A 17285-nucleotide genomic window follows, 5' to 3' on the forward strand; every position below is an offset into this window, starting at 1 on the left:
AATAAATAAATAAACCTCCACGGATACCAAGATGGCTGCATAAGGAAAAGACATACTACTTTAGATGAGGAGAAAAATATTTTTTTAAAAAAGTGGAGGAAGTGCATTCCCATCGATTGAAGTGAAATCTATAGTCGAAATTCTACAGAAGGAAGAGGGGCATCTTGGATCAGTGTGGGAGATACAGACGCATAGCAACAATGAGGGCAGACACCATACATGATCCCCACACCCAAGACCTGGAGGAGATGCCAGCCTTGGAAAGCAAGATGAAAACAGACTGCAGCAGCCTGTGCCACTGGTAACACTGCTGGAGGAAGAGCCTTGAAGACCATAAGCCTTTCAGTCTAACCTGGAGCCCTAAGAGCAGCATGGAACCCTCCTCCCAACAAGGGCAGCCAGCAACCTGCAGGGAGAAGGCATCGTTTTGACACCAGTGGCAGCTGTAGCAGCCATGTATGCACTAGTGATCGGGGGATTTTACCAGAGAGAAACCACGTTCCCCACTGACTTTGAGTCTGGCTGGGAGAGTTGACAAGAGGGTTGAGCACTCACGTAGGACTGTGAGGTATCCCCAGCCTCTCAACATATCACAGGCTCCGGGGCTGAAACTGCCAAGGTGGACCACCCCCAGGCAGCTGGCTCTGGGAGTGTCTGTGCACTCTCTGTGGATGGAACAGGATAGCAGAGTGGAGCACATCCTCTTTAACCCATGGTTGTGGCAGCTTTGTGTGCTGATACTGTGGGAACTTAACTATTACTGTATGAAAGGGCACAGGGTGTAGCTGGCTTCGGCAATCACTATGTCCTGTGCTAGAAGCTCACAACTCCCTAGCTGCCTGGGGAGGGTCATTGCACAAGGATCCATGCTCACACTGAGGAATGCATAGCTCCTTTGTGTGGTTCATGTGGCAGCACAGGTAAGTGCTGCACACACTGTGGACTGGCAGCAGGCACTGATAACCTTGGTAGAGATGATGTTAGGTTGTGATTATGCCAACAGAGGTGATCACACCCTTCCCCCTGCAGAAAATAGAGATCTAACACACCCAGCTAGATACTACTCCCACCCTGAAGCACTGAACAGAGCTCCCTGGCCACATGCCTCTGGGTATTCACTGAGAGCAGACACTCCACTAAGCCACAGAGAAGGAGTTCAAATATAATATCCATTAGAAAAGAAAACTAACAACTATTTCCACAAATGCCTAAAAATAAATGCAGAAATTCAAGAAACAAAAATAGAGAAGAACAATACTCCCCCAAAGGAACACTAAAATGCTTCAATATTAGAATGTGAAGATGAAGAGAATGATGAAATGCCTGAAAGGAATTCAAAAGATTGATAACAGAATTACTCAGAAGCAATGAGAGGCAAATTAAAGATTTGTTAAAGATTTCCATACATAATATGCAAGAAAAATTTTCCCAGATTTAGATTTTGAGGAGAAATCAAACTGAAGTATTGGAAATGAAGAAGTCAATATGCAAATAAAAAATACAGTGAAAAGCCTTAATAACAGACTTGGTGAGAAAGAAGAAAGAATATCTGAGTTAGAAAACAAATCTTTGGAAATATCTCAGTCACACCAAAAAAAAAATTAAAAATAATGTTACATACAGGTCTTGGGAGTTCCTGAAGATGTGGAAACAGAGAATGGATTATAAGGTATATTCAGTGAAATGATTATAGAAAAAAATCCCTAATTTAGAGGGGGAAAAAAAGGAACTTTCAAATACAGGAAACACACAGACATGATAGACATGACTAAAAAAGACTTTCACCATGATACACTGTAGTCAAACTTTCAACAATAAAACATAAATAAATGATTCTAAAATGTGCAAAAAGGAAACACCAAACTTTCAGAGGATCTACAATTAGATGCACTGCTGACTTCTCATCAGAAACCCTACAGGTTAGGAGAAAACGGGGAGACATAGTGAAAGTCTTAAAAGAAAAAAACTGTCAAGTCAGAATACTGTACCCTGCAAAGCTCTCATTTACAAATAAAGGTGCAATAAAGACATTCCATACCAAACAGAAAATGAAAAGAATTCATCAGCACTCATACAGCCTTGCAAATGATGCCTAAGCATGTGCTACAAACAGAACACAGAGACTCATCACTATGAAAGATTATGAAGGCAGAAAATCTTTCAGTAAAAGTACAAAGGAAATCCAAAGCAAACAACAGGAGTATTTATGGCCAAATTACTTATTTTTTATTTTATTTTAGTTTTTGAGATAACTTATTTTAAATTTACCTTACAATAAAAAGGCTTAATACCTCATAGAATAAGACGTTTAACAAGCAAAAGACCCTAGTTAAGTGGGAATATAGATAATAATTATAAACAATAATGAATGGAAAAATGAACATGTCACTCATACACAGCAAATTTTATAATAATCACTGATCATTAAAACTACAGTAGTACATCATTCTTTTTTTTTTAAAGATTATATTTATTTGAAGGGCAGAATTACAGAGACAGAGGAAGAGGGAGAGAGAGGGAGGTCTTCCATCTACTGATTCACTTCCCAAATGGCTACAGGCCAGGTCAAAGCCAGGAGCTTCATCTGGGTTTCCCATGTCAGGGTAGAGGCCCAAGCATATCTTCAGCCACTTTCCTAGGCATGTTAGCAGGGAGCTGGATCAGAAGTAGAGCAGCCAGAACTTGAACCAGCACCCACATGATATGCAGGGGGCAGTGTTCAACAATTGTGGCCTTGCCACAATGCCAGGCCCGGTGTAACATTCTTAACCACTGGTTTGACAAAGGTGTAAAACAAAGTTTTAGAAAACTATATTTGCAGCATACTGATACATACAGACATTTCTTTCTTTTTTGTTTTTTAAATTTTAGTCCCCACAAATAAGGGAGAACACACGTTACTTGTCTTTCTGGGTTGAGCTCATTTCTCTCAACATTATGTCCTCCAGTTGCGTCCATTTTGCTGCAAATGAAACTGTATGAGAGCCATCTTGTAGTTACACATTCTCAGCTATGTTATTTTAGCCCCTCCTTCTCCCTTATGCAGGGTCAAGATATTGTCATATTTACTTATTACCCTTAGATTAGGGGTGAGTAGCGTTTTGGATGTTTCAGCTTTACACAGATGTTTCCTAGGTTGTTCCTCACTTAAGATTGACTCTGCTTTTATCTTTTGAGCCCAGTCACACATAGCCAAAGTAAATTAATGTTCAAGATCTCTGAGGATGATCACATACTCTTTTTTTTTTTTTTTTTTTACGGGCAGAGTGGACAGTGAGAGAGAGAGACAGAGAGAAAGGTCTTCCTTTGCCTTGGTTCACCCTCCAATGGCCGCCACCACTCGCTGATCCGATGGCAGGAGCCAGGTACTTATCCTGGTCTCCCATGGGGTGCAGGGCCCAAGTACCTGGGCCATCCTCCACTGTACTCCCTGGCCACAGCAGAGTGCTGGCCTGGAAGAGGGGCAACCGGGACAGAATCTGGCGCCCCGACCGGGACTAGAACCCGGTGTGCCGGCGCCGCAAGGTGGAAGATTAGCCTAGTGAGCCGTGGCGCCGGCCGATCACATACTCTTTAAGTGAAAACAGACTTTAGGATATACTAACCTCTCAGGATTCCTCCTTTTACTTCTTTTTGGGGACCTGAGAGTTCCTTACTTTTGTGTCAACCTAGCAATTCTTTCCAAAGATATTTAAAATTTTTAAACTGTAGTATAGTTGTTTCAATGCAAGATTTTTTAAAGGGCTTGTTATATACTAGAAATGGCATTTAGCATATTATGGTATTCTCTAAATACTAGCTAAGTAGTTTAGGGCTAGTTAATTTATCTTCCTACCTTAGTCTCTAACTGTAAAAGAGAGTCCAGTATTGGTTTATAGGGCTGTTGAGATTATGATTATTGAGTAATTAATTATTAGATCTTATTATAATAATCCCTCTTTTTTGTATTAAGCCTTTTTATTATAATATAATCTTAAAACATGCTGTCTCAAAAACTATAAGAAAAAGGAAAAAAAGAAAGGGAGAAGAAAAAAAGAGTGGGAGAGATATGGGTAGGGAAGAGAGAAGAGAATATCATTATGTTCTTAGAATTGCATTTACAGGGAGAGTCTGGCACTGTGGTGTAGAATATTAAGCCTCTGCCTGTAGTGTAAGCATAGATATGGGCATTAGTTCGAGTCCCAGCTGCTCCACTTCTGGTCCAGCTCCCTGCTCAGCAGTGGAAGATAGCCCATGTGCATCCTTGTGGAAGACTTGGAAAAAGCTCCTGGCTCCTGGCTTTGGATCAGCCTAGTTCCAGCCATTGTAGCCATCTGAGAAGTGAACCAATGGGTAGAAGATCTCTCTCTTCTCTTTCTTTCTATTTCTTCCTTTCAAATAAATAAATGAATCTAAAATAAAAAGAATTGCATCTGCAAATCACATTGAATCTGTTAAAAACTAATTAAAAATTAAAATTAAAAATTTTTTAAAAACATACTTCTGCCCAGTTTGATTAGGAAACCAAAAAATAAAAAAGGTACAAATGGTATTTGGAGTGAAAAAGAGGAAATAAATGCAGATGCTAAAGAGATTAAACATAAATAAAGTACAATGAACTATAATAATAAATTTTAAGTTGCATAAAATAAATTCCCAGAAAAATACAACTTAAAAATTTCAATTAAAAAGAAAATTTCCTCTAAATCGTTCAAAAGATGTAATGCAATGCCAGCAAAATCCCAACAAAATTTTTTGTAGAACTTGACAAGCTTATTCTAAAATTTTACATTGAATTCTAAAATTTACATTGAATAAGAAAAGTCCAAAAATAATCAAAACACTCTTTAAAAAGAATGAGGGGACTTACTGTATATAAAGACTTATTATAAAGCTTTATAAATAAGACAGAGTGCTTTTAACATCAGATGCATAACTAATCATTGAAACACAACAGACAGGATACAAACTCTTACAGCTATTGAAATTTGATATATGACAGAAGTAACACAGCTGGTAAATGGTAAATAAACTTTTTCAATGAACTGTGTGTTAGCATAACTGGATATGCATATGGATAAAAATAAGACTGGATCTCTATATTAATCACACATATAAATCAATTCTAGATGGATGAACAAAATGTGAAACACAAAACTTTAAAACTTTGAAAAGACAAAATAGGGGCCAGAGTTGTGGCACAGGTGGAAAAGCTGCCACCTACAGTGCTAGCATCCCTTATGGGCTCTGGTTCAGAGTTCCAGCTGTCCCACTTCCAATATAGCTCCCCATTAATGTGTCTGGGAAAGTAGTGGAAAATAGGCCAAGTACTCAGGCCCCTGCAGCCATGTAGGAGACCCAGATGAAACTTCTAGCTCCTAGCTTTTGCCTGGCCCAGTCCTGGCTGCTGTAGACACTTGGGGAGTGAACGAGCAGATGGAAGATCGATTCTCCCTCTCTCTCTCTGTCTCTAACTCTTTCAAATGAATAAATAAATTTTTTAAAAAACACAAATACAATATATTTTATAACTTCCAGTAGAGAAGACTTTTTAAAATACACAGTCTTTAAAAAATACGTAACCAGGGTCTTAATGGTAAACATAACATTAAAATTTAAAACTTCTATTAACTAAAAACTGGAAGAAGAAACCTGAAATACAAATAACCAATAGAAGTTCACCACCCAAATATATAGGGGAAATCATAATTAAGAAAAAAAAACTAATAAATAAAAAACCCAACCTTTAATAGAGCAAAAGATGTAAACAGGTAATACTTGAATAAGAAACAGTTCATAAATACATTTTTAAAAACCAAGCTTTCTAGAGATATGCAATTCGGAAAAAGCATATTGAAATCTCAATAAATACCATTTCATATCCATTAGACTAGCAAAAAAGAGCAAACTGATTGGAGAATGCAGATCAAAGGTCATTTTTATTCACTACTAGCAAAAAATTCAAATGGTATATCCACTTTGGAAAATATTCAACTTTAAATAGTATTTTAATTGTCTATTTCTACTTGGATGAAGTGTGACACCCCTCCCCCCCAAAAAAAGATACACTGAAGTCCTAATCTAATGCTCAATTTCTCAGAATGTAATCTTCTTTGGAAATAGGGTACAGGCAGAGGTAACTAAATGCAAATAAGGTCACTAAGGTGGACCCTAATCTAATACAACTAGAGTTCTTATAAAAAGGGAAAATTTGAACACAAAGATAGACAAGCACAAGGAGAAGACTATTAGGGGTGGGGAATGTGTGGCCCATGGACCTCTCTCTTGCACTTTTTAAAGATCCTGATGACACACTAGGCCATTTAGATAATCCTGGATAATCTCCCTAATTTAACTTAATCCCTTCTGCAAAGTTCCTTTTGCCGTGAAAGTATTCAGTCAAGGGATTGAAACATGGACATCTTTAGAGTACTATTATTCTGCCTATATCCATGAGAAAATTGACTATAAACATACCTTGCAATCCAGCAATTCTACTTCAATATGCATACATGCATCAGGTAACATCTAGAAGAATTTTCATAGAAATCTATAATATCAAAACATTAAAAACCACGCACAAGTGTCCACAAACAGTCGAATGGATGATCAATTTACTTTGCTCATATAAAGAAATACTATATAGTAATTAAAAATAAACAACTATCTACATCAGCATGGATGAATCTCAGAAAATATCGAGCAAAAAGAAAGTCACAGGAAAATACATATGGTATTATTGTACTTAAAATTCAAAATCAGGCAAAACTAATGACATTTATATAGGAATACATTCATAGTACATTATAATTATAAAGATAAGTAAGGGAATTACAGCAAAAAAAAACCCAGAATAGAGATGTTATCTCTGAGGCAGAGAGAAGAGGATGTAAGAGAGGCTGGAGGAAGAGAGGACTTCAAAAGAAACATGACTATATGATGCTTTTTTTTCTTGTGTTATGTTTTTCCTAAGCCATATAAAAATACACACATACACAGTCTCTTATGTATTATCTTTTTCATGGGAAATTTAGATTCTAACTAAATAAAATATCCTGAATACAGTTTGTATGAAAAGAGATGATGAAGTAGCCATATAAAGTACTATTGTAGCTGAAGGAAGAGGAAAAAAATCTATAAAGATACTTCCTAGTTACATCAATGCTGAAGGGAAAGTTCTGGGTTGTAAAAAGAAAAATCAGTGGGAGATAAATTATTCTTCCCCAAGTTCTAAGAGCAGCCTTCTAACAGCCACCTAAATAAGCATGTTTCATTCACCCTACAAAGAACAACATAAACACCAATTCAGTGTTTTAACTGTCAGGAATTTCCCACAGACAGAATTTAGCTTTTCTAAAATTTTGTGGCTAACACGGTTATTCAGGTTGTTTTATTTAAAATGAATTCCTTTAGGAAAAGCAGGCAATAGCCAGTTTGCTTCCATTCTTCCTACTCCTTTTACTCTGCTCACCTTCCTCAACATACAACTTAAACATATATGTAGCTGCATCCTTTCAAGTCACCCTGAATTAACTGTATCAGACATTAAGTTTTTCAAGGTCATTATTATGAACTATGTGATTTCAAGAATCCCTCCTAACTCTCTCTCCCACCACTTTCCCCACTCCCATCATTTAACCAAGGACATTGCCTTTTACCACGTAATTAAAGATACCCAGAAAAATTAAGTACAGCCTTGGAAAACTATGTTGCAGGTACACATGCTCTTTATGGAAAAACATATGTAGACTAAAAGTCAAAACTAGGTTCTAGACAATGTCTTCCAAATAGCTCACAACATAACCCTGATTCAAGAAACTGAACCCGTTTCTTTATATCTATATATTGAGCAGATTTCAATTACATAAACTCTAAATCTCTCCTGCACATTCTATATTTACACAAAAACATTTATACTAAGCTGTTCAGCAAGAATAGATTCTGACTGCTTTGAAGAGAATACAGGAAGACAGAAGAGTGTGCTACAGAAACAGAGTGACCTGGTAACTGAAAGGGAAAAGGAAAAGAGAGCACACAAAAAGCCTGCCATTAAGGACAGAGTCCAAGAACAATGAAAACATACTACATGATTTTACTTCTGGGTACCTTCTATTCTGTGTATGAAAGCTTAAGTTATGGAATTTAACCATTTCATGGAATATAATTAAAATAGTATATTCCATCAATATTGCTTCATATAATTTGTCAACTTTATTCTTAAATATTGCCAACACTACTGTAACAGTTTTGTTCTCAGCTTAGATAGATAGATATATACACATACACACATAAATTTACCTGGAAATTTTTTATTTAAAGTATACAGATTTCACGCATTTCATATAAACAAATTTAGCAACATAGTGATTCATCCCACCCTACTCTCCCTCCTACCAGCACTCCCAGCTTTCTTGCTTCTCCCTCTCCTATTCCCATTCTTGTTTTCTACAAAGATCTATTTTCAATTAACTTTATACACATAAGATTAACCCTACACTAAGTTAAAGAGCTCAACAAACATTATAAAAAAAACTGTTCCTCAACAGTAAGACAAAAACTGTCCAAAATCATTACATTTCAAAGTAACAATTTCACTTTTATGGATTACCTGTATACATATTCTACTGGTTACCACTGATCAGGGAGAACACATGGCATTTGTTGTTTAAGGAGTGGCTTATTTCACTACGTATAATGGTTTCCAGTTGCATCCATTTTGTTGCAAGACAGTATGTATACACCATGGAATATATATGTATCATTTCTTTATCCAGTCTTCAGCTGATAGACATCTGAGTTGATTCCATATCTTAGCTATTACAAATTGAGCTGCAATGAACATGGGGGTACATATAACTCCTTCATGTGCTGATTTCATTTCCTTTGGGTAAATTTCCAGGAGTGGGATGTCTGAGTCATATGGTAGGTCCATATTCAGATTTCTGAGGTATCTCCATACTGTGTTCCACAGTGGCTGTACCAGTTTACATTCCCACCAACAGTGGATTAGGGTACCTTTTTCCCCATATCCTGGCCAGCATTTGTTATTTGTTGATTTCTGCAGGAAAGCCATTCTAACAGGGGTGAGGTGAAATCTCATTGTGGCTTTGATTTTTATTTCCTTGATGGCTGGTGATCTTGAACATTGTTTCATGCATCTGTTGGCCATTTAAATTTCCTCTCTTGAAAAATGCCCATTCAAGTCCTTTGCCTATACCTTAACTGGGTTGTTTGTTTTGTTGTTGTTGAATTTCTTGAGCTCTTTATATATTCTGGATATTAATCCTTCATCAGTTGTACAGTTGGCAAATATTTTCTCCTATTCTGTTGGTTGCCTCTTCACTTTGCTTAGTATTACTTATGCAGTGCAAAAGCTTCTCAATTTGATGTAATCCCATTTGTCAATTTTGGCTTCTACTGTTTGTGCTTCTGGGGTCTTTTCTAAGAACTCTTTGCCTGTGCTAACGTCTTGCAGGGTTTCTCCAACATTCTCTAACAATTTGATGGTATCAGGTTATAGATTTAGGTCTCTGATCCATTTTGACTAGATTTGTGTGTAAGGTAGGGGTTTTGCTTTATACTTCTGCATGTGGAGATCCAGTTTTGCCAGCACCATTTGTTGAAGACAATGTCCTTGGTCCAGGGATTGATCTTAGCTCTTTGGTCAAGGATAAGTTGAAGCTTATATATTAATTTGTGTACCCATGAACTTTCTGAAGACTTCTTGATCTTATTTACTCCTCAGAGTAGACTTCACCCAATAGAAATGGTAAAAGAAAAAAATCTACAAGCTCATAACAATAAGCATCCTTCAAATAGCTAGAACCAAAGATGAATGTCAGGAGGGACTGTTTCATAAATCCTAGAGTGTTTATTTAAAAAAAAAAAAAGGCTAAGAGCAGGTTACAAAGGACTTTGCAAGCAAAGGTCAAAGGCATGAACTTTATCCTGTGGGCAGCTATGAGACATTTTTAAAACAGAGCAAGTGACTTTACCAAATCTATATTTTTTAAAAGGTGACTAATGTCAGAGTACATACAATATTTACAAAAAGAATATAAAACTATCATGAAAACTGATATTTTACTATGAAATATTAACGTAAAATTAGACTGAAACACTCACTCACTGAACTCATAGAAATATTACAATAGTATTATTAAAGAAATTCACATAGAGTATGCCTTGCAAAATTTTTTAAGAGGATAAGGAATTACATTTTAAAATCTTCCTTTTCAAACTCTTCACATTCCATATGTATATATTTTTCAAATAAAATTCACACTTTAAATAATATTTATGGGCATTAAGGCCACAGGATTTTTAAATATTTACCTAACCATTTAGAAAGTACTTAACATTTTAGGTATAGAAAAAGATCTCACTAACCTATGCCTTCCAAAACCTCAAATTCACCTAACTGCAGACAAAATGATCTCACTTAAGAGCTTAAAATATATTATAGAATATACAATTAAAATAGAATAAAAAAGGAGCTTTTTAATTCTGTTCAAAGTTTTTATATAGACAGCTTTTTTTTTAACTTCCAATTAATTTCAGCTGACTCTGACAGACTATCAACTTAGTACTTCTTTCCATTAGCCATCAAAGCAGAACACAGCAGTAACCAGATTTAAATTTTAAATCTCTAAATACTTTGAAAATAAAAAGGAAGAAATCTTATTTAAATAACATATACAAAGCATTGAAGTCAAATATTATAAATTAATTAGGTCACTGTTTTCCAACATGACACCTAATATAATATCCCAAATGTTCAAAATTACTTTAAATACATTTTCACACAACTAAAAACATTTATATTGATAAGATTAAGGGACAGTCAAGGATCTTAATAGATTTTTAACTTCTTCAGGAAACAAAAGCATAATAATTTTGTTATCACAAAATGAATTCACATTTACTTTTTAAAAGAAAGTTCTCCCTAGCCAAATAAATGTAGAACAAATGTTTATCTTTTCTAATCATCACATGTTGGAAAATTCAGGTTAGAAATATTAGCATTCAACATTAAAGTAAAACTACAAGAATTACTGATTTGTAACTTTTCATTTATAATGTTTTATTTATATTTATAATACATTTTGTTTATTCAAAAGATAAACTAAAAGAAATTAATTTTAGAAACGTATGGAATTCAGCTATTAGGATCCCTGATTTGACAGGACATGAGACTCAGAAAGGTTTTCCAAGATTAAACAGTAGAGCTAAGACTTGACATCCCCCACCCCTGTTGGACCCAGGGCACTTTGTCCCAAATCAGGGTCCACCCAAAATCTTTTTGCATTTCTTCACTTTCTGAAACAAAGTGTTTTTACCATTGTCACTGAAGATCCTTTGAAAATTAGGAAATCTCCTGACTTTTTACTTCCAGAGAAGTACTGATTTCTTCTTAATTTCCTTAGAAAATTTACATGTGCACGTGTGCGCACACACACAGAGACAAATTTCAGAAATATGCATAATGAAATTCTTTATATTACAACCTCTGCTAGGTTCAAAATATCCTTTTCTAGTAATGTCAAAATACCATTATTTTGTGACCCTGAACATTAAGTAACTATGTATAAATTCCTAAGCAATTAGCACATATTTTAGAACTCCAAAAATGTTTCTATTCAGAGGAGAACATGAATAAGGGTTTTCTTGCAATAATAAAATACGCCTTTTTTAGAAGCATAAATTGTATTTTCTACTAATACAAAGAACAGATGAAGTTATCTAACACTGTTCCTAGTTAAAGGTTCACAAAGGTTGCTGTGACTGAAAGAGCACCACATTGACCTTAAGACCAGAAATTTTCAATTTACAAGTGTAAAACTACAATTGAAATATGTTAAGTTATAACGCTGTTAAGTTCAGGAAAATTATCTACAAATGTAATGAAATTGTGCTAAAACAATTTTCCAATCTAGTTACATTTAGTAAAATGTTATTCCACTCTATGAAAATACTTGCACTGAATTCCCTATGAATTCGATTTTCCATGAACATTTTGAAATGCCCTCATACTTGCTCTACGGTGAATATTCTCAGAATAATTTTTCTTCTGATACATATTTTTCTAAGTAATGTCGACTATCGCTGGTCAGAAACAGAAAACAAAGGGCATAACAATATTGTTTTCCAAGCATCTGGCCAATTACAGGCCACAAAAACAGCCTCTGAAGCCATTTCAAGAGAAGTGTCAACTTATTGGAACACCATTATATAGTCAGTGCCTAGTATCTCACAAAATCAAGGTGGTAGCCTGTAGACTATTCTGAAAAGATTACAACAGATGAAAAGAGAAAGAGAGAGAGAGAGGTAAGTGCCTCAGGTGTAGTCAGGACAAGAAACTTGTTTCCAACATACTGGGTCCCAGTGTAAAACATGCCACTAATCAAAAAATTCTGGAAAAAAATGGTAAACACTCCTACACTTACCCTTTTAGTTTCACAGAACACAACACTGAGAACTCAATATTGTAATCAAACCCCCAGGACTACCACTTACTAGATGTGTGAAGTTGGGTAGTCTCTAAAAGCTGCAATTCACTCACCTCTAAACTGAGGCTAATGTCATCTACCAAGCATGATGCCTGTGAGGATTTGAGACAACATATGTAAAGCATTTTCCACTGAGCTTAGTGAATATTAACTATGCTTACTGAACCTTGTGGTGATGTCGAACAGGTAAATCTCCCAATGCTATATAAAGACATAAGTTCATTCCCTGATGATTTCAATTCTTTACAAAAATTTTAAGTCTCTGAAGAAAAAAAAAACGCTTTTGACAACTTTCCAGACATTACTAAGCTTAAGCTGTTAAAAATTACCCTAATTTTGCAACAAATACACACAACACAGTGAGTTAGTGTTGAAAAAATACACACACACACACACACACACTCACACAACTCTAGCAGGCTATATGGCTGGCTTTCTGTCTGAACGACTGAGTCTCAGTTCCAAACTGTTCTTTCCAGGTGACGCTCTCAGATTCCCCCCTCGATTATCATCACTGGCGAAAACTCCCACAGTCTCCCCTCAGGCTGAAGGCCGCACGCTCCGCTGGGGCAGATACCACCAGCAAAGTGATACTGGCACCAAACAAGAGCGTGCCCGCCTCATTCCTCTGAGAAGCAGCCCCCCCACCCCCATTACATACACAAAGTCGCTTAAAATGCAGCCTGCTTAGGGGGCTATTTCAGGGCCACTCAAAGGACAAAACTTGCTTCTGCGTTCTGCAAACGCTTCCTGTAATTGAGGAATCCCTTCCAGGATAAAACATGACTTCCTCCCCTTTGCTCCCACTTCCAAGACGCTCCCTGCACTCGCGCACCGCAGCGCCAAGGCCGACGGCGCGCTCGCCCCCGGGCGGCCCCGACTCCCGGGCCAACATACCTGCTCTCTGGAAATACAAGGCAACGACGGTCGGCGGAACATCTTGCCACTGCCATAGTAACTGGCGCCGCTCTCTCCCAGCGAAACGCAGCTGGACCTCCGCCGGGGTCGTATCACAGGCACTTTTTCGTCCACGGCGCTGGCCAGCCGAGGATGGAGAGGCGCTTCCCTGATCTGAAAGAAGTGATCCAACCCCAGGGCCAGCAGACAGCCTGCGCTCCCGACCAGGCAAGAGAGCAGCGGCCGAAGGACCGAAGGCAGCGAGCCCAGGCTGGTGACGGAGACCCACCAGACGCAGCTGGCGAAGAGCAGCAGCGCCGGGATGCTGTGGCGGAGCCTCGCAGGCTGTGCGAGCGTCAGCAAACCCACACAGCTCAGCACCAACACCAACCTGCCCGCCACCGCTGGGGGCGCGTGCGGGCCGGGGGTCTCGGCCCCCCACGGCCAGGACCACCACGGCCACCCCAAGAGGTCCCCCAGGTAACAGCAGGCGGGCAGCGCAAGCACCCACCAGGAGCCGCCGCCTGGGCCCAGGTCGGGGCCCCGCTGGGTCCGAGTCAGGAAGCAGGTGAGGAAGAAGAAGGCACAGGCGATGCTGAAGAGGGGGCTGAGGCTATGCGAGCACACGCTCAGCAGCGTCCGCAGCTGGGCGGCCCCGGTAACCCAGCTCTCGGGCCCCGCGCCGAGCAGCCCGGCGAGGACAAAGGCGGCCAGGGCGCCCAGCGAGAGGCGCGCCCGGGAGAAGCGGGAGCCGTGCCGCGGCTGCTGGGGAGAGGCCGGCGCCGGCGGCGGCAGCTCCACGTTGCAGAAGCGGCAGAGGTGGAATAAGAAGCCGCGCGGAGGGTCCTGCCGCAAGGGGCTCACGCAGCTCTTCACGTAGCCGTTCCTCAGACTCCCGGGGGGCGAGCCGGCCCCGTCCGGCGGCTGCGGGTACCGCATGGCTTTGGCGTCTCGCTCCTCTCCCCTCATGGCCAGGGGTGGCCGCGGGGCTCAGCACGCCCAGCTCGGACTGCAGACAGCCGCTCGCGCTCCCGGACCCCCGCCACCGAGTTCTGGGCGCCCCCCGGCTCGTAGCGCGTCAGAGCTGCGCCCGTCGCCGCGGCCCGGGGTCTCCGCCGCGCGGGCCGAGGAGCGACAGAGTCCGCGACATGCTGGCTCAGGAGAGCGGCGGAAGGGGCTTCTCTCCGGGACCGCGTCGGCTGCCGTCTCCTTTTCCCTCGGGCAACTCTGGGGACTGAAGACTCGGTGTCGCCTCCCAGCTCCCGTTGGCTGCAACAGTTAACCTCACGGCCCCAGCCTGGTCCGTTGGGCGCGCGAGCGGCAAGCGGGCGCTCCTCCCCCGCGGCAGCTCCGGCCGGGCACGCGCCCTGCCCGCCGTCCGCGCGCGCCCGCGTCTGGCCCGCCAGCACCGGCGCCCGCCGCCACCAACAGGGACGCGAGATCGGGACCCCGCCGAGTGTGTGAGTGTGGGGCAGGAGAGTGCGGCCGTGGTAGTCCGGGGGCCGGCTGGGGCTGGGAGAGACGACGGGGTCGTCATCGGATGGGAAGGGCAAACCCGCCAACCTGGGACCCCAGACACGCAGGGTGTTTTGAGGGGAAGTCAGAGGTGTCTAGCCAGGCTCCGACAGGTCACCACTGGGGTCTTGGGGAAAGAGAGGACGTTTGTGATCCCCAAAAGGAGTGCCTAGTGGGGATACCGAGCCCAGAGTGGGAGGGGCTGCCTCTAACCTCAGCCCAGTTCGGGGTGGGCCCTGGGACTGTGTGAGCAGAGCTGTGACCAAGTGAGGGCCCGTCATCACCAAGGCCACAACCCAGAACCTCTAATCACGGTGGGTAGGTATGGCCCCAGCTGCAACGTGTTTCCTTGAGCCACGCAGCAGGCCCAAAATCCCTGCAGTGGCCCTTAGGGAGGGTGCACGTGGCGGGCACTCTGGAAACATCCAAATCTTGCTTCACAGGCAAGGAACTGACGTCACGTCCTCCACCTTCCACCCTTGCCATACATACGCAATGGTCAGTCTAGTTCCCCTCTAACATGGCCTGTAAGATTTGCTGTTGCAAATGTCCTTTCCAAATTGAAAGCTTTTTCACTATAACAGCAAGTTCTAGAGAGGGGGGATAGGAACATTAGGTGTTCTCGCCAAGACCACTCCTCAGCTGTGATCCATTGCCCTTCAAAAGCCAAGTAAGATGCTATCTGTAAAGTAGTGGTGAAACTAGCAACGTTAGGAAATGCTGACTTCAAAGTGAGAAGAACGTTGCAGTACCAAAGGGACTGCTCTGGAATCGCACCAATCATAACTGCCTTAGAGGGTGAACTGTGTTTCCCTCCACCGAAACTCCCTCCAGCCTCATGACAGAACTGCATTTCTCAAAAAGCTAATTCCACATTTTTCCAGGGAGATGAGAAACCTTACTGTGTGGTAAATCCCACAAACAGGCCCATTTTTCACCAATTAATCTCTGCCCACAGCCATGACCTAACACACCATTTTCATATATGGTCAGAGTTCACATACATAGCAGAAATCACTGTGAAATTAGCTCAAGAATTTGATCAAGAGACACGCATACAAACAAAAACAATTACCAGCTTCCTTTCCTTTTCTATACATTGAATAAAAGAAAAAAATAGTTTTCTAATTTATAAACCAAATGCTTTCCTAAAAGGTAAAGAGTCCATCAAGGGCCGGTGCTTCGGCTCAATAGACTAATCCTCCACCTTGCGGCGCTGGCACACCAGTTTCTAGTCCCGTCGGGGCGGCAGATTCTGTCCCAGTTGCCCCTCTTCCAGGCCAGCTCTCTGCTGTGGCCTAGGAGTGCAGTGGAGGATGGCCCAAGTGCTTGGGCCCTGCACCCCATGGGAGACCAGGAGAAGCACCTGGCTCCTGGCTTCGGATCAGTGCAGTGCGCGGGCCGCAGCGCACCAGCCGCAGCAGCCATTGGAGGGTGAACCAACGGCAAAGGAAGAACTTTCTCTCTCTCTGTCTCTCTCACTGTCCACTCTGCCTGTCAAAAAAAAAAAAAAAAAAAGAGTCCATCAAAGCTTTCTTCCACTATGACAATAACATGTATAAACCTCACTAACACCAGATGAAGACTGAGTATGAAACTTTAAAATTTTTATTTATTAAATTTGAGAGGCAGAGAGTGACTCCCACCTGCTAATTTACTCCTTAAGTGCCCCAAAACCGGGGAACTCATTTCAGCTGTACATGAGTGCCAAGGACCCAAGTACTTGAACCATCACTCACTGACCTCTAGGAGTGCACATTAACAGGAAGATGTAATTGGGAGCAGACACCCCAACCAATAGCTTAACCTTTAGACCAGTTGCCCACCCCACATGTAGGAAACTTAATGGATACAGCCAGAGCCTATAGAGAAGGGCAGGACAAAACTAGCAAAATGTAATATTGAAATGCCATTATAAATTCTTATAGGAGAGGGGCTGGTGCTGTGGTGTAGTGGGTAAAGCCACTGCCTGTAATGTTGGCATCCCATATGGGCACCAGTTCAAGTCCTGGCCACTCCATTTCTGATCTAGCTCTCTGGTATGGCCTGGGAAAGCAGTTGAAGATGGCCCAAGTCCTTGGGCCCCTGAACCCACATGAGAGACCCGGAAGAAGCTCCTTGCTCTTAGCTTCATATTGGCAAAGCTCCAGCCATTGCAGCCATCTGGGGAATGAACCAGCAGATGAAGACCTCTCTGTCTCTCTCTGCCTCTGCCTCTCTGTAATTCTGCCTTTCAAATAAATCTTAAAAAAAAATTCTTGGAGCCAGCGCTGTGGCACAGCGGGTTAATGCCCTGGCCTGAAGTGCTGGCATCCCATATGGGCGCCGGTTTGAAAACTGGCTGCTCCTCTTCTGATCCAGCTCTCTGCTGTGGCCTGGGGAAGC

At 41.3% G+C, this 17285-nt stretch overlaps 1 protein-coding gene across 1 annotated transcript in view; it reads right to left on the minus strand.

Moving 5' to 3' along the window:
- Positions 1–14726, minus strand: part of PDE3B (phosphodiesterase 3B) — a 190382-nt gene extending 175656 nt beyond the window's left edge. Inside the window, exon 1 of the mRNA XM_002708827.5 lies at positions 13386–14726. Within this exon, the coding sequence (XP_002708873.2) occupies positions 13386–14354 (969 nt within the window). The 5' untranslated portion in view covers positions 14355–14726. The remainder of the gene's footprint in view (positions 1–13385) is intronic.
- Between the last annotated feature and the right edge of the window lie 2559 nt (positions 14727–17285).

Source organism: Oryctolagus cuniculus, chromosome 1 (genome assembly GCF_964237555.1).
Source record: "Oryctolagus cuniculus chromosome 1, mOryCun1.1, whole genome shotgun sequence".
Lineage (NCBI taxonomy): Eukaryota > Metazoa > Chordata > Mammalia > Lagomorpha > Leporidae > Oryctolagus > Oryctolagus cuniculus.